General features: G+C 36.8%; 1 protein-coding gene across 9 annotated transcripts in view; it reads left to right on the forward strand.

Moving 5' to 3' along the window:
- The window catches only part of LOC138696327 (sodium/hydrogen exchanger 9B2-like), a 119,151-nt gene that overhangs the window by 46,281 nt on the left and 46,447 nt on the right, over positions 1-26,423 (forward strand). For 5 of the 9 annotated variants that reach the window (XM_069821129.1, XM_069821130.1, XM_069821131.1 and 2 more), the window contains one exon: positions 5,198-5,383. The exons of 3 other annotated variants lie outside the window; for them this stretch is intronic. In XM_069821129.1, coding sequence (XP_069677230.1) covers positions 5,198-5,383 — 186 coding nt within the window. Of the gene's footprint in view, positions 1-5,197; positions 14,350-26,423 lie in introns of those variants that run through there. One more of the 9 variants, XM_069821138.1, reaches the window with a different exon arrangement.

A 26,423-nucleotide genomic window follows, 5' to 3' on the forward strand; every position in this document is an offset into this window, starting at 1 on the left:
TGAGCTACATATAATTATTTATAATACATAATTAAGTGCGAGTAAGTAGGTCAATAAAGTAAATTACTAAATCAATAACTAACATCCGAGAGGCGCGGCGCAGCGATTTGCCGACGAAAAAACACTGCCGGATCAACCTGATTGGTGAACACACGTTACATTTCGTGTGTTCATCTTTTTTGCCTTTTTATAAGTACACTACTTCATAATTGTTTATTCAATATATTATTAAATGCTATTTATGCTTGAATCATTGTACTTTCACAACATTTACACAATTTCCAGACTTATGCATTTACCTGCACATTCATTTACACTGAAAACAGCACAATTTTCTTTGCATCAAATAATGTGCATCTAATGCAAATCTTAGTCATAATAATGACGTAATAATGATGTCACAACATTTACTCGTACGGTATATCATTATTTAGCTGTAATGTCCTTACAGAACTTTGAAGTGACGATAATTTTGTTCCACACTCCCTGACTTCTTTCAAACGCTTCTTAAATGTTATCCAAATTTACACTTTGCAAATCTTTCAACCAAGTGAAAACCTTATGTTAGCCAGGTTCCTCGTCACAACTTAAGTTACACGTACGTCGAACATACAGTGAGATTAAATCAAACTTAGTATCTCATCACTAGTAAAGGAGACGTGTAAACTATCTTTCGGCTGCAAACTCAGAGACCCGAATACGAGAAGAAGTCCTCATTTACTCTGTGCCAACTGTGCTAGCTGTATTTGATGATTAAAACGCCCTTAAAACATCTTTACAGAACGGAATTCTCCTGCTACGGAAAGAGAAACTAATCCCATAAATGTTGTTGTGACTAAATTAGAATGAGAATTAAGTAATGTATTATTCTATCAGTCATTCAATCTGTTGATCACACTAATGATATACACTTTATGATTCTTCTCCACATGGGAGGGGTGGTAGTAGAAGGAAGAAGAATGAAGTATACAAGATTTATATATATTATTTTAATGTACCGAAGTGCACATGATGTTTCCATGCAGATATTCTGCGTCATCATACGATGAAAGAGTAGTGGAACGGAGTGGATAAAGCATCAGCACGTAGAGCTGAAAACCTGGGTTCAAATCCCGGTGCCGGAGAGAGTTTTTCTCCGTTCCACTACTCTTTCATCGTACAATGACGCAGAATATCTGCATGGAAACATCATATGTACTTCGATACATTAAAATAATATATATGATATGATCAGATTTTTTGTATTCGACACATATTGGAGAACAAATGGGAGTAGAAGGGTACAGTACATCAGTTATTCATAGATTTCAAAAAGGCGTATGACTCGGTTAAGAGAGAAGTTTTATATAATATTGTTATTGAATTTGGTATTCCCAAGAAACTAGTTCGATTAATTAAAATATGTCTTTGTGAAACTTACAGCAGAGTCCGTATAGGCCAGTTTCTATCTGATGCTTTTCCTATTCACTGCGGGCTAAAGCAGGGAGATGCACTATCACCTTTACTTTTTAACTTCGCTCTAGAATATGTCATTAGGAAAGTTCAGGATAACACAGAGGGTTTGGAATTGAACTGGTTACATCAGTTTCTTGTCTATGCGTATGACGTGAATATGTTAGGAGAAAATTCACAAACGATTAGGGAAAATGCGGAAATTCTAGTTGAAGCAAGTAAAGCGATAGGGTTGGAAGTAAATCCCGAAAAGACAAAGTATATGATTATGTCTCGTGACCAGAATATAGTACGAAATGGAACTATAAAAATTGGAGATTTATCCTTCGAAGAGGTAGAAAAATTCAAATATCTTGGAGCAACAGTAACAAAATATAAATGGCACTTGGGAGGAAATTAAACGCAGAATAAATATGGGAAATGCCTGTTATTATTCGGTTGAGAAGCTTTTGTCATCTAGTCTTCTGTCAAAAAATCTGAAAGTTAGAATTTATAAAACAGTTATATTACCGGTCGTTCTGTATGGTTGTGAAACTTGGACTCTCACTTTGAGAGAGAAACAGAGATTAAGGGTGTTTGAGAATAAGGTTCTTAGGAAAATGTTTGGGGCTAAGAGGGATGAAGTTACAGGAAAATGGAGAAAGTTACGCAACGCAGAGCTGCACGCATTGTATTCTTCGCCTGACATAATCAGGAACATAAAATCCAGACGTTTGAGATGGGCAGGACATATAGCACGTATGGGCGAATCCAAAAATGCATATAGAGTGTTAGTTGTGAGGTCGGAGGGAAAAAGACCTTTGGGGAGGCCGAGACGTAGGTGGGAAGATAATATTAAAATGGATTTGAGGGAGGTGGGATATGATAGTAGAGACTGGATTAATCTTGCTCAGGATAGGGACCAATGGCGTGCTTATGTGAGGGTGGCAATGAACCTCAGGGTTCCTTAAAAGCCAGTAAGTAAGTAAGTAAGTAAGTAAGTAAGTAAGTAAGTAAGTAAGTAAGTAAGTAAGTAAGTAAGTAAGTAAGTAAGTATATTATATGCGTAAATCACTTGTGATTTAAGACGGCGCTTATTCCGTCGGATGCCGGGCAACCAGTCACTCATAACGAGTTCACCTCCGCACATGTGTGGACATTAGTCCTACGTTCATAGACATCTATGACGTAGTGCAGAGGGCGGCCACCAGAGGGAACCCAATAGCTGGAACTTAAACTGAGAGGATTCGATCCGACACCGGGATGGGAATTCAGTGTGGCTTAGTGGATAAAGCATCAGCACGTAGAACTGAAAATCCGGGTTCAAATCCCGGTACAGGAGAGCGTTTTTCTCCGTTCCACTACTCTTTCATTATACAAGATTTGCTGATGATTTAAATAGGTTATTTTACGACGCTGTATCAACATCTCAGGTTATTTAGCGTCTGAATGAGGTGATGGTGATAATACCGGTGAAATGAGTCCGGGGTCCAGCACCAAAGTTACCCAGCATTTGCCCAAATTGGATTGAGAGAAAACTCCGGAAAAAAACAGAAAAAACCTCAACCAGGTAACTTGCCCCGACCGGAATTCGAACCCGAGTCACCTGGATTCGCGGCCAGACGCGCTAACCGTTACTCCACAGGTGTGGACGATTTGCTGTTGATATGACATTGTTAGCAGAAGAAAAGATGATGCTGAGGAATATGCTACTGGAGCTAAATGACAGCTGTGAGCAGTATGGGTGAAGATAGTAAACAAGATGAAGACCATGGTTATCGGAAGAAAAATAAAGAAATTAAACTTACGAATTCCGAATGAGGTAGCAGAACAAGTGGACAACTTCAAATACTTGGGGTGTACTATAAGTAGTGACATGAGCTTGTGCCAGGAAATAAAAAGGAGGATAGCAATGACAAGGAAGTTTTTAACAGAAAAAGGAGCATCTTCTGCGGATCTCTGGAAAAAGAACTAAGGAAGAGACTAATGAAATGCTCTCTGAGGAGTGGGGCATTATATGGGTTAGAAACATAGACATTACGACGAAGTGAAGAAAAAAGCTAGTAGAAACATTTGAAATGTGGATATAGAGAAGGATAGAGCGTGTGAAATGGACAGATAGAATAAGAAATGAAGCAGTGGTAGAAAGAGTTGGTGAAGAAAGAACAATGCTGAAGGTGATCAGAAAGAGAAAAAGGAATTATATGGGCCACTGGCTAAGAAGAAACTGCTTACTGAAGGATGCACTGAAAGGAACGATGAACAGGAGTAAAGTTTGGGGAAGTTTTGTCCTTTAAATGTGTAGAAATTTGATCCGAACAAATGTAACATTGTAAATTTCCTTTTGCAGAACGAAAAGTTACATTTCTTCGGATCAAATTTATACACATTTAAAGGACAAAACTAAAATTATTTCAATCATTTGTTATCATAATACACTGCTCTCTTAAACCGACTGAGCATATTGGGAATTAAATCAATGGCTTTCCCAAAATACGCTAAGGAATGTTTCATATAAAAAACCATTTTCGTCTCGAAAAGGAAACAAAAACGAGCAAAATTGTATAAAATAATTATATGCATGAAATTAGATGTAGGCCTATAGGTCGTCACTGTAGAGTTCAGTATTGAAGCTTATCACCTATTCTTCGCCCTCAGAGCTCTGGATGCCGATGTTCTTAAAAAAGAGCACGATTGCTCTGAGGATGACGTCACAGAGCACTGATTCTGCCGATCACTGGCTTAAAGTATTTTATTTCTATAGTCGCGACGCTGTTATTCCCGGTGTGACTCCTCCTCTTTGCTTACGTCTTAGGGAGTGAAGGCTCTATAAAGTCTAGGTAGGTAGTATCGTTCGCCATTTTTGTTCTTTCGTTGCCAAGCTACCATACGAGGATTCTATTGGCCACACCGTTAAACATTATCATGTCGTAGCTCCTATGATAATAAATGAAACGCATTGTAATTCAGCAAATAATTGAGCGGCAAATAACGTCTTCGTGTGCTTTCTGCGAACGCCAACGAAAGAGCCAAAATGACGGGCGATTATATTAAGTATTTATCGAGCCTTAAGAAATGAATAACGTCTTCCTCAGCGAATCACAAGACGCACACGTTTAAATGTAGCCGACCTGCAACGCGATTGGCTGCCGGAATTTAGAGCGACGGGACTATATATTTGTATGTTTGTAGCAGTTTCGGAGCCTCATTTATATATCCGAACGCTTCTGCAGCTGTCTGTATTATGAATTTCACGTTATTGTAAGTATATTAATTTGATTACAAACCAAAATATTTTGTTACATTGATTTATCACGGCTTTACAGTTTTGTTTTCGTACAAATGTACTGTAATTGTGCTGTTCCCATACTATCTCAGAAGAATGCATCGCGCTCTGTCAGTGCCACTGTTCAGTTGAACCTTTCTCCACGCTGTGCTCAGTACGCAGAGATTGCCGAGCAAAGAGCAAGGCGGCTCCGTCGTATGAAGTCACAGAGCACGGAACATGCCAGCCACTGGCGTAGGGCGAACGTAAGACCACTCGTCGCCCGCCAACTGATTTTGTTAGGTAGAGGCTGGAGTGTAACCAGTATGCATAGGAACACTCTGTATTTCAGTTTTAAATATTGATCATTGCGCTATTCGAATCATTTTATGATGATAGATGCAATTTTAGATTCATAGTCCAGGTTTTTGTCAATGTGAATAATGCTGTAGGCTATATGTGATTGGAAAACTACGTAGCCTATTTATGATGTGTCCGTAGGCCGCCATTGGGCCGCTGGCGCTGGACGCAGCGCGGGGTCAGCCCGAGGCGGTAGAATACGCGAGCATCGTGTTGACGATCTCGGTGCTGGCAATCCTCATCACCGCGCCCATAGGCGCCGTGCTCATCACGACGCTGGGTCCACGGCTGCTGCAGAGGGAGCGCCTCGACCTGCCCCGCACACTGGTGAGCGATGCGGACAAGAACAACGCTGCCGTCGTCGAGGCCCTCGTCACCGGCTGACTACGGCACACCGCTACTTCCACGAACACGCGCCATTGTCGACATAGCACCACAGTCTACTGTATAAGTCACGAAGCTTGAGTTTTGAGGGTGCTAGAAACACTAGACTGTGCCGGTACTATTTTGCATTGCCTGTAACGAGGCGATATTAGCGATCCTAGTGGTGAGCAAATATCTAGTGTTTGCATATTTACTACGTATTGAGCTTCGTGACTGTATATACTAGACTGTAATAGTACTGTAATCACACTGACGTCGCAGACAAGACTGAGTCACACCATATGTATAGAATAGGGATTATTGCTAACAGCGACGTGGGCTATAATTACAGTCGAAGTCAAAGTTTCATCCTAGCATATGAATTTTCTTTCAGTGGAAAATTCAACAAAAGTGAAGCACGCCACTACAATGGAGTCATGACACTAAAATCATATCATAATTTCTCTGCTGAGCATAGTGAACAGTTTATGCTCAATGACGTAGTACATACTCGTACAATCATGTTTAGATTATGTACAGATAAATTGTGATTTGTGATCATGATCAGTAACTTCAGACGCTATAAGACAATATTATACATCTACGAATTTGTTATCAAGTTGTCTTGTGCCTCGATTTTAGAGTTTCGATTGTGTTTTAAATGTATTCGTTGAGTGAGTTTATCATCACAACAAGACAGCGGATGTTCGGTCCCAATGCTGAACGTTTGGTGCAAAGAGGACATTGAACTCAGTGCTAGCTCCCTCCGTACGCCAAGAGACGCGACATGTAGTCGCTGTGTAGGGACCGAAAATTCGCTGTCTGGCTTTAACAAATATTAGGTTAATTTGAATGTGTAAGTTTCTGTGTGTTTAACCGAAACGTAGTTTGGAATGTGTTGATGTTAGTTGTTACGTATTCCTGTACATAGGGACCAAGCCATGAATCAAACAGCGCTACATTATTTGATGTTTAATTTTAGTAGAGAGCAAAGTACAGAGCGTTCGCCTACGGGTGGGGCCAGGAAAGCGGCCTGCCTGCGGTGTCGCTTGCGGGAATCCTCTATCCGTAAGCTTCCGCTTTCTATACTAATAGCATGCACACGAGAATTTTTCTACGTAGTACTAACCTTATTATAGGCGATGTTGGAAGTGATGTCCATCTGAATCCACACATATCTCACATCTTTTAATAAAATTATCATTCACACGAATAAGATCGCCTTCAGTAATTTTCCTAATCACTCTTGTTATATTCGCCTTCAATTCATCTATGCTGTGAAGATTATTCCTATCGACATTATTTTTTAGAGTTCCCCACAAATAAAAATCGCACACGTAACGTCGGGGGAACGTGGCGGCCATAAGTCCTGAGAAATAATAAATACCCTTTAAGTTTATCATCATATGATAACATTTGGAAAAATGGCGCGAGTGTTAGAGAGCGATATCTTTGTGCATTTAATATATCCTGAAAGAAAATGGGCCCAATAATTCGCTTCGCTGTAACAGCACACCAAATGCCAATCTTTTATTCATGCAATGGAACCTCATGAATTAAATGGGGATTCTCTGTACTCCAATACCTTTGTTCCGTGAGGCAACATGACCTCGTAAATGAAACCACGCCTCATCAGAAAAAAAAATATTAACTGAGGATCCACAATACCGTCCACAATACTTCGTAAAATCCAATTACAAAACTGAACTCGTTTTCCATCGTCTCTAGGCCGTAATTCATGTACGATACTCACTCTGTAGTGTTTTAATTTTAAAAGTTTAGCAGCAATAAATACTGGTGTTTTTGAAACACTAATTTCCTGTGAAACACGTCTTAGAGATTTATTAGGAGAGCGTGTAAATTATGCACTGATTTAATCAATTTTTCTTCCATCAATACTATTCGTTTTCGCTTAGGAATTGTAGCATTTAGCGACCCTGTTGTCCTTAATTTCTTAACAAGACGTCTAACAGTTTCTCTACCCGGAATTGGAACAACCGGATATTTCACTTCAAATTTCCTACGCATCTCTCTACATGACTCTGTTTTCACATATGCACCATACATAAAAACTATCTGTTCAAGCGTGAATTTTGCGTTTTGCATTGTTCACAAATTTTACACACACGCTGAATATTTAAGCAACTGTGTCAAGAAACACTGCAACAGCTGGCTCACAACTGATAACTTGTCGACATTGATTGCGCTTTCCTGGCCCCACCCATAGGCGAACGGTCTGTACTTTTTAATTAGAAAAATTACTAGACATCTATTATGCACCAACGGAAAGAGATTCTGTACTTTATTTCTAGTGATTAGGTATGTGACGTAAAGAAATGCAAGCCAAATGACAAGTAAGCAGGATGCAAATTGATGGGGTGAGGGAAGCCGGGGATCGTCCCCACTGGAGAATTTGATGTCCCTTGCTGAAATGGTATTTATTTGTCCGTGCCAGGGACAACATTTACCCCCTTCACGTGCCCAAATTATAGTTTCCATATTTTATATGTTATTAATATAGTACTCGCACATAACAACGATTCTAGTTTATTTCTTAATGTAAGTTGACGGCGTCAACTATAACATTCGACCAACACAGTATTTTCTTGGCAGTATTTTTTATTGTCAGTTAAAATTCTAATGTCCCCTGTATAGAAAATATTCAATTCGCACCCTGCAAGTAAGAATTGCAATGTCACGTCAGCTGCAGATTTCATACGAGATATCGTGCATCAGCCATTCCAGTTGTCACGAATGTTACATTTTTACTATTTTCAAATTATATATATTGAAAATTAAATGACTATCGTCAACTTCTATTATTAGAATGCAATTAGAAGATCAGTATCATTTTACAGAAAAAAGTTGTTTGAATAAAATTCATTATTATTGCAGATTATAAAGAAAAGGTTCGTCACGTATGTTACAAGATTTGTGAACTCACTTTACACCTTGTTAACAAAAAGTGTAAAACACAGGTCTCTGCTTCAAAAAAAAAAAAAAAAAAAAAAAAAAAAAAGATTCATTCTCATAGTGTCCATGCGAATGCTATGCAAATCTCATGGTATCCAAATAGTTCACAAAAACATAATCGGTAAATATTTTATAGCTGTTTCTTTCATGTAACGGATATTACAGATGAGTTAATATCCTTCATTTTTTCCAATTTCAAAACAACTGTGACATTTCTTAAATCAAAATATTCACTTGAACTATAAGATTGCTAATTGTTATTAACCCAAACTATTTAAAATAAATAGCAGAAAGAATATAGCAGAGAGTAAAACGTTCCTTGATCCTGAAGCTCTGGAATTAACAGTCCAGACTCTCAAAAGATTTCTTCAACAAGAGCTGCTTGAAAAACATACATTAACAGCTGATCTTTCTACGAGTAAGTGCTCAAAACTTTAGGGAAACAGAAAGTACTCATTACTTAGCAAAGACCACTTAGATTCAATGTCCATAAATCTTGTAAAATATTTTCCTTTCGAAAATAAAACATTAGAATATTTAAATTTAGAGCCTTATCTATGTCTTACACTGATAATAAACAAATATTTCTTAAAAAAACTTTTTTTATTAGAATTCCCAGTTTTCCTGGAATGGTTGACATGTTAACAAGAACAGTCACTACTTAGAAACGAGAGTTCTAAAACATTTTGTCTATTGAGTGAGTGTGAAATTTAAGGATAAACAGAATTTTGGCTTCCTCATGACAACTTCTTTCACCAAAAGACTTTAATTAACGTAAATGTAAACATAACGTTGACGTGAACCTTAGGAACTATGCCATTTCATACGGCTAATTAGATGTTCATATAGCCTAAACTCGAGCATTATAATGTAAAACTAGACGTCTTGTAGTTCTGAGCTTTTACGTTTAAATTTACATCAAAGAGTAGAATTAACTAAATTATAAGCCTGAAGTGGTACAATATTCCGGATTGAAGGGCATAGCACAAACACAGCTAATATTATTTGATGAAATATATTTCTTGTGTTCAATGTTACGGTCCTTATCTTGCCGTTATTCGCTCTGACTCTACGAGCGTGTCACTAGTACTGAGAAGCGTACAGTAGACCACTTAATTCGTCAGAGACTAACCAGAGAGCACCACTGGCGGTGAATCTACATTGCACTCGTAATGTAGGAAGATATTGATGATGATGATGATGATGATGATGATCATGATGATGATGGAGAATTGTTGGGATGTCACAGAGAAACCGGAGTACTTCGATAAATATTTGTTGCCTGGATCACGGGCTTGGCCAACGTAAGTTATAAAATCAGAGTGGATTGATCAGGATTTGAGCCACCCCACCTTGGCGGTTGTTTCATGGAATATAAAATATTCATTTTCAGGAATGTAGCTCTCTATACAAGATGAAGAAAAACTTTTACGAACTATAGAGTGCCCCCCCCCCCTTTGGCTCCCTGTCTGGAACACGCACACGAGCATTGCATGTGCGGTCGAATTAGGTTTCGCCATTTATCGATCCATAACTTCCCGCTCATTTTTCTAGTGACATCATTTTTATTTTTTTTTTAGATAGATGGATTTATTGAGTAATATTATACATACAGATTTTATATTATCACAATTTTCTCTAAAATCCAATGCACGGGTGTTCTGACCGTACGTGCTTCGTACCCAAAACAAGTCCTCCTTTGTAGGTCCCCCCCCCCCCCCACATATGATTATATCCAACTACTCTCTAAAAGAACACACATATTAAAATGGAAATGGCACAATAAAACACATTATATAATATATCCTAACCTAAAAGACATAAAAGTGTACAGTTGGGTGGATACTATTATCCCTTCCTCAGTTCGCGTCACAAACTTCAACAGCTGCAGTTCTAATCTTTCTCGCCTTCAAGAGGAACAATCCAGTCTTTTGTTCGTATTCTCTATTCCCCATGAGGTCAAGACATGCAAGCGAACTCCTATTCTGACTTAGCATCGAGGGTGGTAGATATGTTCTCCGTACATGTTCCAATTCGACACACTGTAATAAAATATGATTATAGGAGTCCTTTTCACATTTTTATTAGTAATAATATGCACATAATTACAATTTTATTTCATAATGAAATTGATTAGTGATGTAGAATACGATATACATGGCAAACAAACGAAAGCATACAAAATATTAAGGAAACTGAATCAAACTGAGAAAGATGATTTAGAATTGAACCCAATTAGTGAAAATACATGGCTGAATTATTATGAAAAATTATGGACAACTGAGCATAATTACAACTTTGAACATTTATCTATAAATAACGAAGACGTTGATCCGATTACGATAGAGGAGTTAAAAGATGTTGTAAAGAACAGCCGGAACAGAAAAGCTCCCGGCCCGGATGACATTAATATGGAATTAATAAAGTATGCTCCTGAAAACTTTATGTACAGATTACTAAATCTTTTAAATGTGTGCTGGAAATATGGATATTCACCAGAAGAATGGCAAGAAGCTATAATTATCCCCATATTTAAGAAAGGAGACAGGAGAGATTGTGGAAATTATCGTGGGATCAGTCTTCTAAATACCGGATATAAAATATATTCTAAAATAATAACAAACCGATTAGCTGTTATAACAGAAAATATATTACTGGAAGAACAACATGGTTTTAGGAACAATAGATCCTGTATCGATTGTGTATTCTCCATAAGCCAGATGATTGAGAAAAATAGGGAATACAACATCCCAACTTATATTGCCTTTATTGATTACAATAAAGCTTTTGACACTGTTAATCGTCAAAAATTATGGGAAGTATTGAGATCTAAAGGAATACCAGATCATCTAATAAGGGTAATACAAGGCTTATATAGTAACACTAAAATTAGAATTAAACTAAAGAATGGAATAAGCAAAGAAAGCAAAGAAATAACACGAGGTGTTCGACAAGGGTGTTCTTTATCACCTGTTTTATTTAATTTATACATTGACGACGTCACCAGAAGGTGGCTATTACATATGGAAACAATTTTTAACCGAACCAATACACCTCTAAATACAATATTGTTTGCTGATGATCAGGCTATATTTACAACTACAGAAGATGACCTCCAACGAGCTTTGTTTAAACTGAACTGGATCGCCAAAGAATATGATCTTCAGATATCTACTAAAAAGACTAAAGTGATGGGTTTTAAGGGAACAACGCCATTAAGAACAAAAATAATTATTAATAATGAAATCATAGAGCAAGTGAACTGTTTCAATTACCTAGGCTGCATGATATCATATGAACAAATTAACGACATAGATAGGAAGCTCTCTAAATTCCAGCAGTTAATTGGCACGATAAAAAGAACACTAAAGAAGAAAGTTAGGACTGACACAATTTTAAAATTTTACAAAACAATGGCGATTCCAACATTAACCTATGGATCCGAAACATGGTGTATGACAACTCAACAAATGAAGAGAATAGAAGCAGCTGAAATGAGACTGCTAAGGCCGATAGCAGGATATAGCTTATTGGACCACAAGCGAAATGAAGACATACGACAGGAACTAAATATGCCGAATATTATAGAAACTATCACAGAATATAGGAATAAATGGCATGAACATATATGTAGGATGGAACCAACTCGCATTCCATACCGACTACACCATTATAAACCCCAAGGGAGAAGACGAATCGGACGCCCTAGAAAACGCTGGAAAGACCAATTTTAATATTGCTATGGAGACGAAACGGGCCAATGGGCCCAAATCGTATTGTTGATGATGATGATTTCATAATGAGGACTAAAGTGTGTTATACGAGTTATTCAAAGTAGTGTCAGTTTACATTCACACATTCGCCATATCTTTTGATAGTTTTATTCACGCGCAAACATTATCACCCGTAATTTGCCTAATTCCCGTTCTTATACTCGTACTACCTTTATAACTTCGTCTATAAGATGTGACCATGCAGCTTGACGGAACAACAGGCATTAGGGCATAGATAATCTCGGGTTAATAAACGAAATTCCGTTACATGAAATAAATGGCATATATGGCGTGCTGTAACTGTAAACAGAATAACAAGGACCGTATTTCTTTTGTAGATAAAGTGAATTGGGAGGCATATCGCACACAAGTACTCGCATCGTTTTTTAATTTGTTATCAAATAAACATAACGAGAGGCATAATGTATAGTTTCAACAAGATTCTACTATATAGGCTACTGCGCGGTATTAATTGGAATTAATAAAGGAACAAGGAAGCTTTTTGATGACAGAATTATTTCTGTAGGTTATCGTTCTCATATTCCCAAGAATCCACAGTGTGTGACTACTATTGAAAATTGAATGAAATTTTATGAAATGATTTCGGAAATGTATTAATGCAGACAGACACCATTTTTAACAACTCGTACAATATAGATGAATATTCATTAGAAATAAAAGTGTAATTGTGTGGTGCAATTATTAATCAAATTTATAGCCTGTGACTATAAACACGAGGATGATTACGGGTCGATAATAGCGCAGCCTAAGTCCGCGACGTATCCGTGCCTTGTGCGCACGTTCCCATCTAGAAACGGGATGGAATGCTCTGTGTGTATCGACCAGAAATCAAGTTTCTTATAAATCCGCCGATTTTATCTCTGGCTCTTATGTTAACATCTTCGTTTTACAAACTACTATTCAAAGTGTTTATATATTAGAAAAATATATCAGTAATGAAGGCTAGTCTAAGAAGCCAAAGAGAATTGGAAAATAGGCTTGCGTATTCCAATTTTTCCTCTTGCAGGTACCGGTATATTAGAAGTTGGATGGTATCCTCCAATTGAGTAAAATAGTTTTCGATTACAGAATTTGTATTTTTCGAATAAGGTTAAGTACCGGTAGGGTAGTGGGAGGTTGCAAAAAATTTCTCGCCCAAAAGTGGGTCGCGACTTTCCAAAGTTTGGAAACCACTGCACTGTTAGATTCACAAAATAGTTGTTCACCTGATGATAGTAAGAAATACTATACTATATTTCAGATTTGCTCCAGTAACGTCTTGTGAAGTAGAACGAATATTTCCAGAGTACAAATATTGTTTTTATTTTTTTCTGAACATTAAAAGAGTATTTTTTTTTTATAAAATGAAAATTTTCATTGTTATTTGTTATAATGAGGCCAGAATCGTAATTGTATATTTTATGGGTAAATTATTTTAGATTGGAAGTTACACACTTTATAATAATTATTGTTTTTTATATTATTATATTTTTTTTTTGTTCTAAGGCCATGGGCGATTGGAGCACATGCTTCATGTTTGTCGTTCTGGTTCACTGACTTGAGAGTTGCGCTACTAGCCTTTTCATTCGGTAGAAATATAGTCCAAGCTCACACAACTTAACAGTTTTGGTACAACTTCCTAGCTTTGGTTATAAATTACTGTTTATATCCGGATATTGCGTTTAGCCTATATTTAAAGTTTCATTGTGAGTGAGGGCTCGCGACCTTATTTTGAAGCAATGGTTTACAAACCTTGCTTGAGATGTCATCTGTCAAAATTGAAGTCTTATTATTAACAACACACGAAGTTTTGACTTCAGTATAGTTCACTGAATCTTGTTCTAGAATGGGGTGTTACACTAATGTCTTGTAATTTCGCACTTTCAATGCATAATTAAAAAAATCTGCTTACCTACTTAACTATGTATCTATTTTTCGAGCAGGTTGGACATAGATCAGTAGATCCTGGTTGTAGAGGAAACTATTTTCTTAGGATAATATATTTGTTTGCATTGCACGTTCATATTTATGACAAATGGGTGCCATGAAGGTTCCCAAAAAAGCCTAGTCCTTTAATAGAGAAATATTATTTCAGTTCCTTAGAGTAATAAGTAATTATATCTTCTACTTTATTCATATTGAGATGTACTGTTAAATGTGCTAAATAAATAATGTGATAAACTCTATTTTAATTTGGAGAGTAATAGTAGTCTTCTACTAACTAATTAAAACGATTTATATTTTATATGCATACCAAAAAAACAATTTGGGAAGTATGCACGCATAATCAACAATGTCAAGATGTTAATAAGTCTGGAGAATACTAACACTATAACATGCGAATGTACTTAAATTGTTTTTATTTCCTATCAGCTGACTAATTCCTTTCCAGGTATTCACACTTAGGTGAAGAAGAATATTCCAGTTACAAACTTTTTCCAAACAAACGTGCTACATTAGTTGCTGGAATGTGAAATCGTCAATGTTTTAAAAACTACAATAAGAATAAAAGTAAATTGGGCTTCGAAGAAAAATAACCAAAGGAGGTAATGCCCTGTTAAAAACATATTTTTAGTTAAAGAAGTTATGTTTGACGCTGAGTATGTATCCGAAATATTAATAGCCAGACGAGATATAAATTAAGAGTCAAAAACTAAACTAGCGATGATTACTAAGTACAGTACGATTATTTAGTCCTGACAATCGCCGGCAATGTGCGCCTGGGTCAGGCGAGTCCATTAAGTAACGCCAACGAATGATCTGGTTAGTCTGTCGCCTGCAGTCAGAGCGATCGGATGTCACGCATGCGGTATAGCGTTGTGTTTCCAGTACAGTAAGCTGTACTGCATTCCTTTACCGACCGCTCGCCCTTATCTCTACTTCGGAACTCTCCCCACTACTCCTATTACTTACCCTCTTTCGCGTCGCTGAGCTGTCAGTACTAAATAATCGGTCTGTACCTATGTAATCAGCATGGCTCCAGCACGGTCTCAAGGCAATCACTTTATACAATACAAGAAAATAATGCAAGATAAAATTGACACACTCAAAGTCCCTATGGAAGTACCGGTATTGTCCACTTCTCTATAGACAACTGATCCCCTGAATTGGAATCCAGATATGCTGCAGCATGAATATTCGCAGATCACTTTAACAGTTTTAAAATAATATAATTTTGGTTTACCTTCCGGGTTTGCCCTTCAAAATTCTCTTTTGCTACATAAGACAGGCTGGAGAAAAGCAAAGTGAGAAAGTAGCCCACATAGAAACTTCCTCTTCCACTGAAGTCCTTGGCGATACAAATACTATCACGAGTCAGTGCTGAGGGCGTGACTAGTTATTCTTTTAATATAAAATTGTAGTCTATATTTCGTTGAGAATATACATATTCCAGAAATTAAAAATTAAATTATTATGAAACATTTCCATCGCTAAAAATTACAGCAAGAGACGCAAGCATACCTCTGATTGAGGTTCCGGCTGATATGTACAGTTTCCCTAGAAAAGGATGAGACGATTGAATATTCCTAAGTCTCAGATGTAAGACACTGCGCATGATCAGAGACCAGAGCACTGATACACAAGATAACGAATATTGAGTTACTTAAATGCAGGCTATTTGGTTTGTTACTAGCATCGTTCCGAAATTCACTTCAAAAACTGCAAAACATATGCTAATATTACGTAAATAAAAGATAAATATATACATAAATCGTGTAGTTAAATCGACAATGGACCTTCATGACTAGATTGACACTCCGCGCAGAAAGGAAAGCTTTCGTGTCATTTCAATAGCTCAGACGCTAAGACTTCTGCGTGTTGTGCAGAAGAGTGCGAGTTCGATTCCTCGTCTACACAACGATTTTTTTTGTCTAAATAACTTTGAAATAGCTAAATAACGTTGAAATAGAGTTTTAAAAAGTCCTCAGATTAAGTGTTAATGATCACAGACAATACAAAATTACAAGTTATAATATTATAAACGTTAATCTAATGAATGCATTTATACATACACACATACAATGTAAATGCATATATATTAAAAACTAATAATTAAAATGAAATTAAAAATATTCCTAAGCCACACAGACACACTTTTATAAAGGTTTAGAGTTCTTAGGCTATGTCATTTGTAGAATAATTATTACAATATTTTATTAGTAGCTTTCCCATATGTGTAAGAAATGCACTCGCACAAAAACAATTTTTGTTAAAAGTGTGGCTTTGGATTATTTCATTCTCACCCCTTCAGTTGATTTGAACTATTTTATCTACGCGTTTGCAATAGTGTTTAATTTAATGCGCATTCAATTTTATTCATGTTATGATTGAATGAAAAAGCACTGCTGCAGTTATTGACTATTTACATTTATTAATACTAATTATTAAATGCATCTGCTAGGTAACCAATTGCAGTATCTTTTGCAAAATCTTGAATGTTTAAGTTGTCAATAATATTTCTGTACTGAATACTATAAGACATTAATAGAATTTGCAATAGATTTGGGATCCTCTACTTTATAATCACTGGTTTTAATGAAAAAACATTTTCTTTCTTAGGATATCTACAAGTTTAACTTTAATAATATTCCGAATAGCTTTAATTGCATTATCTGAATTTTGTACTTTTCTATTCAAATGTATTCTATTTCCCTCATTCATAATTTTTAATAAATTACACTGTACTTCTTGCAGTATTTAAGAACATGAGGATCATTACATTGCAACTCATTACATATAGATTCTTCTTTTTAATAAATGAGATTTTTAAGTCTCTGCGTTATCTACATGTTTTTACTTTTGAATTTTTTTGCAACATTTAGTGGAGAACATCCACTGAAGTGATTCTGAAATTAAGTGAAAAATACAATACATTTACTCTTAATATCAGTAGTATCAGTATCATATACGTTTTCCCAAGATTCATTTCGTAGACATAAATGTAAATAATCACTAGATAGGCTACAGCATTTACGACCCTTTTTTAGTTTTTAAATTAATAATTGTTCAGTGACATTGGAAAAACTTAGGATTTGTTTATCATGTTCAGACAAGCTATTGATTATAGGTTCTGTCGAATAGGTTCTGTCAGTCTAATTCTGCGTACAAAATTTTTATCAATAGCTGTGCTACTTGAGCTTGTATCCAGGTAGAAAAATGACTCTACGACTAAGGTTTCCAGTTTCAAGGAGTGAATTTAATTTACTTTTACGGAAAAGTTCCGAGAGATAATCTATGTTTATGTCACTAGAGATCACAAATTCCATATGAGATTTCTAAAGTCTTTTCTTTACAAATTCAATGTTGGCTATAAATATTAATAAACAATGTAAGAAATATTAATGTAGTTAGAAGTCTGATTTACATTATAAAAAGCAAGAAGTTATATTCCTCGGCAAGATTCGAACTTTCGATGTTTGGTTTTGTCGTCCAACGCATAAGCACGGACCTATTCAATGCTTATGTTAATAACCTACAATTTAGCTGTAGCAATGCGGTGTCATAACTTGGGATTTGTTTACTTAATGTAATTAGATTTAATTTGTTTAGTTTCGCAACAATTGCACTTCCTGTTATATCCTGTTATTTAAATATTTAATTTAGGGTTGATTTATTAACTCTTACTGTGCAAGATGCCCCTTATTCCAATAATTCTATATCACGTTAAATAGTCATGTCCACACTAAAGTATTATCGTCATCCCTCATTTCTCATCTTAATGGCGAACCGACGTGACATGAGACAGCGAGTTATAGCTCTTGTTGAGGCTGGATATGGGGCTAGATCTGCTGGCCGTTTGGTCGGTGTTCCTGGAAGTACAGCCGCGAGGGGGTTCATCGTCACCAAAATTCAGGGGAGGTCGAAAATCGCCCTATTCCTGGGCGTCCACGGATTTCTTAATTGGAAGAGGATGCTCTCTTATTCGAGACAGTTCGACTGGACCCCTTTCGGACTGCTAACGAAATAAGAGTAGCATCTAACTTTCCCGGTTCTTCACAGACTGTGATCAGCAGCCGGAGGGCTGCGCAAATGGAAATATTGGGGGAAGCACAAGCTGTCAACCGTCTTGCCTTCGCTACCAATCTAGTGGATTTCGATTGGAGAAATGTAATTTTCTCCGACGAAACCACCATCTCGAGTGATTACGGAGGTCCTGTCCGTGTGAGGATGGTCTCCGACATGATCAGCGCTATGTGCACCGACGTGAAAGATCGGGGCACTTTAGCATATCGTGTTGGGGGTGGATGTATTACGTTGGACCTGGCGTTATAGAACGCATCGATGGCCGGTTTAATGCGGGAACTTACGAGCACATTCTGGAAAATATTTTCCTTCCTTTCGTCCGAGAACGTTTTCCGAAGGAACATTGCTGTTCCAGCAGGGTAACCATCCCGTGCACTATGCCGCAATCATTCAAAGATAGTTTCAAAGGAGACACGAGATCGAAATCATTAATTGGCCTCCGAAGGCACCTGATTTGAATGTCATCGAAAATTTATGGGCGGAATTGAAAAAGAGAAGGATAGCCACCTATGCCCACCGACGCCCTCGAAATCGAGACGAATTGTAGGATCAAGTTGTTGACACCTGGGAAGATCTCGCCGGGGATCAGAACTTATTCCACAATCTCGTGACATTCATGCCGGATCGACTTAGAGCTGTAATAGAAGCTGATGGTATGTGGACAAGATTTTAAGTTAACAGGTCTCTTTTAGTTTTTATGATTTTTGTTTGAGGAAGAATACTTTTAGCTTCCAAGTAAGATTTATTTTTTTGACGAGGTTCAGCACACATGTAAGACCCAAAAATTGGATATAAATTATTCCATATTTTTCAACAAATTAGATAGTAGAGGAACTCTGAACAAATTAATTACAACTCAATAAAAATAAAGTTTCACCTGGGATCGAACACGAGACGTGTCGGTTATACGGAGGAACCGACACGCTACTATATGAGCTACCAAGACAAGACAGTGACAGCAGCAGTCCAGAATGTAGATCCGATAGCAGGCATTTGCCATTCGGTACAGAGAAGCAATGATATTTTGTTATCCGAGCTAAGTTGTGAAATCGTGGCCTTAAAAGGCTGTCTTCTTCGTGATCCTTATTCTGGTCCTTGTCCTTGTGGTCCTTGTAACAATTCTTGTTGTATTTTTCATGGTACTTATCGTTACGTCGATATCGAGTGAACCGCGCTGTAGAACTTTAACTTCCGACGACCAAGAATCGTCTCATTCTTTTTAAGGGTAACTGTACATCTATTATCAGGAAGTATGATAGGTGTAAGAGGAAGAACAATTGTTTGTATACAACTGAAGTCTGATTAGTGTAATATGTACCTAGTCGGTCCTTGCAATGGAGAGGGAAAGAAACTGCCCAACCTACCCCATTATCTCCTGGCCTAGTTGCCTCATGAGTAAAAACCGGATTTTAAAGGGAACATTTTTCATCAAGGAAGGACAAAAAAGGGAAGTTATAGCCAAAAAAAGGACTATATTACTCCCCAAAACACACTTCAGAACATTCATGGATATACATGGCACAATCTTACATTTACCTCTTCATAACATAAGGAAAGTGTTGTATTTGATATAGCCAAAAAGGAAATAAAAAGGATTATATATTATTACTCCCTCAAAATGGTGCTATTTTAATTCAAACAAACTTCAGCACATTGATGGATACACATAGCACACACAAGCTTATATTTATCGCTCCACAGCATAAGGAAAGTGTTGTATTTGATCACATTCAACATTTCGGTATGTTTAATTATGATTCTGCCTCTTTGAATGCAGAATGTCTTTATAAACAGAAAATGAGTGCTCAACATTAACTGAAACCAGAGGTGAAAATTTTCTTTTTATCCTGAACTTTATATCAGCACACTTTATTAGTTTTTCAATGTCTGGAATCAGAAGAAGAACGATATTTATTTTCGCTTGCTCAGGAAGTTATAGGCCTACCGGAAAAAAATATAGGAAAATTATTTAAATGTTTGCGATATTCTGTCAAAAAAGGACCAAAATTAGAGATGTTTAAAAAAAAAAGGGGAAAAAAAGGGAATATGGACTAAAAAGGGAAAAAAGGGAAGTCAAACCACATAATTTGGTCGGTGAAAGATAGTTTTGAACATCGTAATTAATTATTTCATGTTTCGTGTTGAAATAAAAAAGGGATTCCCTTTAAAATCCGGTCTCAGTTCATGAGTAATGCCTTGTAGATGTCACTTGCGAGATTCAGACATGTCTTCGGACAGTTGACTAAACAACAGTCGCAAATATTAGCATCGTTAATGTGGAAAATATGGGCATGTGTACGCTGGGTCGGGAAGCTCAGTTTGTAGGGTAACTGCCTACGAAATGGAAAGACCGAAGTTTAATCCCTAGTGATGGTGTGATTTTCTCATTGAAAATCTTTCAGAACGGTCCCTGGCTCAACTTAGCTTCGTATAAAATGAAGTAACTTGGCTTTCCTGATGATAATAATAACTATCGAAGCGTGGTGCCAACCACACCATCTCATTCTAGTGCCGAGATCAAGAAAGCTTGGATCTCTACCTCCATGCTTCCCACGTGTCTTTATGGTGTTAAAAGTGAATACCTTTACCTTTGTACGCTTTATATTGAAAACTAATTTATTATAGTGCACATTTGTTTAATAGAAATAAAAACAATTATGCATTTATCAATAGACAAGACAATTGGATAATGAGAAATTTTGCTATCAGTGGCGCGTCGTTCTGTCCTGACGCAGCAAGAGTGTGCCATGGAAGATTTCATGTTCACTATTGGATCAATTCTGCTCATCCCCAGAGCTTTGGGGCTCGCAGCATATTCGTTGCTTGATTTTCCTGTACACACTTTGCAGAAGTTGTTAATCGCTTCTGTCATTGCAGTTCTCTTTCACCGTTACCACTTTTTGATTCTGGATATCGACGATCCCCAGATCTCTACATTGGTGACCAACGTCCATTTCTTCCAGATCACAGCCACTGTGTTTATATATGGTCATGCCATGTTTTGGCGCGGAGGAACAGATACATATTTCTGAAGATAATCACAAAGATATCCCTTCTGAGGGGCCCGATGTTCACATCACGTCGCTTCATCTGCACCCAAGTATTCATTAGCGCAATCGCTCTGGGAGCCGTCTACGCCATGGAATTGTCGAGGCAAGGCGAAACACTCTGGTTTTATCTAAGTGCTTAATACGTCACCGATATGACGAACATGGTCACGACAAAGCATTTCACGAGCCTGATTGTCATGATGAAGTGTCATTACGACGACATTAATAATCAGATCCGTAAACATATCACCAACTTGGCAACATTGCAAACGTTGAGAAAATTTACACACACCTCTGCAATCAGGGCGACAATATAAACAGCATGTATTCTGTTCAGTTGTTTCTGATCGTCGACAACACATTTTTTATGCCATGTATTTTGCCTGTGAGAGTAATCGAATTAAACTGATTACACTTACGTGTTAAACATTCGTTTACGATCTTGAATTATTTTGGATAGCCTAGACCAGCAACATAACAACTTATGCGGTAAGTTGTGATATATTTTTCTGTTTTGCTATAAGCAATACTTATTAGGCCTAATACTTGTGGGAGTAGATTACGGTATAGCTACATTGAATTATGTAGTTCTTCTTTTTTTACTTTATGGGTTTATGCTCAGTTCACACAGCACATCGTTTCATTCGCACTTAACTGTTCGTCAGCACTATCGCTCGAGAAACGAAATACTTTACTTCGTCAATTTGCACCAGTCCAAGACACAATGGGATCCCCGTGATACGTGGTCCATAGAATGATGGTTTTCCACATAAGGCAATAATGCAATAGAGGTGGGTGAGTCAGGGGAAATACGCTTTTTTGAGGACATTGCGCTACTGTTTCCAAAAGAAAAAAATAACGAAAATATTGAATATCTTCCTTAAAATTCGACAAAATTTCATGATTTGGGAATATGTAACAATATTTTATCATCAACAAGACATATTTTATAGAATAAAGCAAATTAGGTTATACAGTAGAGCATCGATTATCCGAGTACCGATCAACCGAAACATCGGTTAACCGAAAGCGTACCAGTCGGCAAATTCAAATTTGCGCGCGCGCCATGTAGAAGTTTCGCTAGCGCTATTTGCGAGATTTAGCGGGGGGGGGGGAAACGAGTCTCAGCTGTGAAGCAAAAAAAAAAAAAGGACTTTTTTACTAAACTGTAGGCTACTTTAATGACCATTTGAACTTGTCAAACTAGGCTAGTCAGTTCTCTGTGTTATTTGTAAGACGTGTGATAAAAAAATATATACTGTATGTACAGTTTTGTGTTTAATATCAGTGTTTCTTTGTTTCATACTCCTCCTATGACACCGGTACAATTTGTTTTCGTAAATGATAGGTTATCAGAAAAATCAGTTATCCGAACACCCCTCCCCCCCCCGTCTCCAATTGTTTCGGATAATCGATGCTCTACTGTGAATGCTAGCCATGATGTCCTATGTTGGGTTAGAACCCCCTCAACAGGAATGGCTCAAGTGTACTCGCTTGGTGAGCCAATCCAGGCGAGCTTGGCTCTACTGTATTTAATCTTCAGTAATACAATTATACCATTCAGCACGGTATAACCAGGTGCAAGATCTGTTATACAGTATTTATCGACGGTCGTGCCTTCATCTATACACCTCCTATACTGCCCGTATGTCGCATTTCGGTTTCCCCCACCCGTTTCTGCTAGCCCCTCTGTAGATGCTTGTGGCTGGACTGTCTTAGCTTTTTCCTGAAAATATTTGCAGTTTGGAACTCGACGTGTACGTAATTTTGCACAACTATTTAAAATAATTTAAAGAAAAGAGCCCCGTTAAGTAAGTAACTGCCACGTAATGTTTCCCACCAGTTTCGACGACCCTGCGACATAACCACTCCAACGGACAGTAGTTAGTTTTTCTCTAGTTTTAAAGAGAAGACAGTTAGGATAAAGTTGCCTAATTCCGTATACTCCAAATTCCGTAATACGTTTTTTTCACTGAATGTCACGGGACTGGGTATCTTTATAGAAAGTTCACCGATGTCTCAAAAGTAGGCGAAAGAAGCACTCTTTCGAGAAAGATGTCTGGCGCTATGGTCGAACGGCAAAGCTTTGCCTGACATTCAATTTTGAAAAAAAGTATTACGGGATTAGGAGTATCACGGAAATAGGCAACTTTACCCTATATGTTAACTGTCTCTATATACGCTATTAAAATTAAATATGGAACCTAATTGGATGAATTTATATTAGTAATTAGTTTATTTTTAATAACTTATATGACACGTCAACTAGTAAAATTAATTTATCAAACTGTTAGGTACTTATTTACTTACTTACAGCTTTTAAGGAACCCGGAAGTTCATTGCCGCCCTCACATAACCCGCCATTTGTCCCTATCTAGAGTAAGATTAATCCAGTCTCTTCCATTATATCCCACCTACCTCAAATCCAATTTAATATTATCCTCCCATCTACGTCTCGACCTCCCCAAAGGCATTTTTCTCTCAAGTCTTCCAACTAACACTCTATAGGCTATACGCATTTCTGGATGCCCGTTTACTTGCCCTGCCCATCTCAAACGTCTGGATTTAATGTTCCTAATTATGTTAGGTGAACAATACAATCCGTGCAATTCTGCGTTGTGTAACTTTCTGCATTCTGCTGTAACTTCATCCCTCTTAGCCCCAAATATTTTCCTAAGCACCTTATTCTTGAAAACCATTAACCTCTATTCTTATTTCAAAGTGAGAGTCCAAGTTTCACAACCATACAGAACAACCGGTAATATAACTCTTTTATAAATTCTAACTTTCAGTTATTTGAAAGCTGACTAGACGTCAAAAGCTTCTCAACTGAATGTTAACACGCTTTTCCCATATATATATATATATATATATATATATATATATATATATATATATATATATATATATATATATTCTACGTTTAATTTCCTCTCGAGTGTCATTTACATGAATTGTTACCGTTGCTACAACATATTTGAGTTTTTCCACTTTTTTAAAGCATAAATTTAATTTTTATATTGTCATTTCGTACTATGTTCTGGTCACGAGACACAAGCATATACTTCGCATCTTCGGGATTTACTTCCAAACACATCTCATTACTTGCTTCGTAAAATCGCTCTGTTAGGTACTATATTAACTAATATTCCAATAATTTGTTTATTAATTCAATCGCTGCAGTACATTAACATATTTATGAAAAATATGCAAGGTATTCAAAATACATCAATACATTTAAAAAGTAAGACCTACTAAACGATAATTGTGTGTTTACGGTGTGTATAACATTGAGTCTAATTTTTGATACGATATTGGACTCTTCTAATTGATGTAGGCTTCTTTTAATATCGCTTTGTGACTCATTTATGAAAACAGCCAGGTTGGTTACTCTACAATATTATTACTGTGATTGATTGACTTAGCCTACGTGTACACGGTCAGTTTCGTGTAATGGTGTTCTCATTAATTTCATAAATTACTTACGTTTTATGTCCCAAATGATACCTTCTTGTGGAATATTCGTGAAAAAAATTGTTTTCTAATAAGATTAATTATTTTCGGATCTTTAGTAAATTGAAGCTTCATTATTACTTTTTAATTGAACTATATTAATTAAAAGCTGAGTAATATACATTTCTCTTGTGGATTGGTTTAGGGAACAACACAAACAGAAGTCAATTAATCGATCATTTTCAATTATCACGCATTAATACACAACTAGATTAATTGTCTAGTGGCAAAATTGAATTACTTAAGGGCATAATGACTGTAGTTTGAATTGTAGAATAAATTATTATTGTCATATATTGACAAATTTAACAAGTTGTAATGGGAACAAAACTTATGAGACCACCTCTGTGGTGTAGGGGTCAGCATGCTGGTCTCTAACGGGTTCGATTCCCGGTTGGGTTAAATTTCCTGGTTGAGGTTTTTCAGGATTCTTCCTCAACTGTAAGGCAAATGTCAAGAAATTCGGGCCACAACATCCCTGAATATCACCGGCCTCATTCATCACCGAAATCATATTCATAACAAATCAGTAATACATAAATAGAGTCGCCATCTAGTTCACAACAATAGAACCAGTTTCAACAATAGTACACAGGCCTTCGGATTTCAACCAATGATCTACTCGCAATATGACCAAAGTTGTTAAAGCGAGTATAAATAACAGCAAGAAAGAAAAACATTTATGAAGACATAATGTATTTCTTAAATTATGAATAACACATTCACTCTGGACGACTGGACCTGTTTGCATTTTTTTGTTGTGACTATATTTATAACGTCATAATTTGTGACTCCATTCTTTTGTTGGTTATGAATGTTATCCAAATAGTAATATAATCTCAGATCATCTTCCCTTTTTGTCTGTTCACGGCTGACTTGATGCTCGCTTTGCTTCTTCCTTACCGGCCTTGACAATTCATGTTGATCTCTGTGTTAAAGCTGTAATCGAGAAAATGTGAAATTTCCGCCAGATGGCTTTAGTTGCCAAGGTTCGCTGAGGAATGTGTGTATGGTTTCTTGTGCGATTATACTAAAATATTGTGCTTCTTTCTACTGGTAAGTGAGTTTATTGTGATGTGATTCAAAATGACAAATTGTTGTGTACCATTGTGTACTTCGAATAGAAAAAAGAGTGGAGGAACAATATCATTCCACGAATTTCCGAGTGATAGAGAAAGATGCGAAAAATGCCTTAAAATGATTTCACGCCAAGACTTCGTTCCAAACAGCAACTCCCCATCTTCAGTCGTTTGTAGTTTACATTTCAAGGAAGAAGATTATTCTAATAATGGAAAATTTAGACGATTAAAACCAAATGCTGTGCCAACAATATCCCATCATTATCCTAGGTATAAAGTGACAAGCATCAAAAGACCAAGACGAACGATTACTAAAACTGATCTCCCTCCACCAAAGAAATGGAAATCTTTTAGTAATATTGATTTTTCACTATATGAACAAGATGTCCCGAGTGGCTCAGCATCAATTAGTGACATTTCCTTCTTGCCAGTTGAAAATGACCATAAAGCGACGCAAACAGACGCTGTCAACATTGACGAGCTAAAAAGAAATATTAACAAATTGCGTGTGAAAATTACACGACTTAATCCGGTGTTACAAGAGAAGCAAGATGAGATAACGAAAACAACCGAAAAACTCCAACTAATTGAA

Source organism: Periplaneta americana, chromosome 3 (assembly GCF_040183065.1).
Source record: "Periplaneta americana isolate PAMFEO1 chromosome 3, P.americana_PAMFEO1_priV1, whole genome shotgun sequence".
In the NCBI taxonomy this organism is placed as follows: domain Eukaryota; kingdom Metazoa; phylum Arthropoda; class Insecta; order Blattodea; family Blattidae; genus Periplaneta; species Periplaneta americana.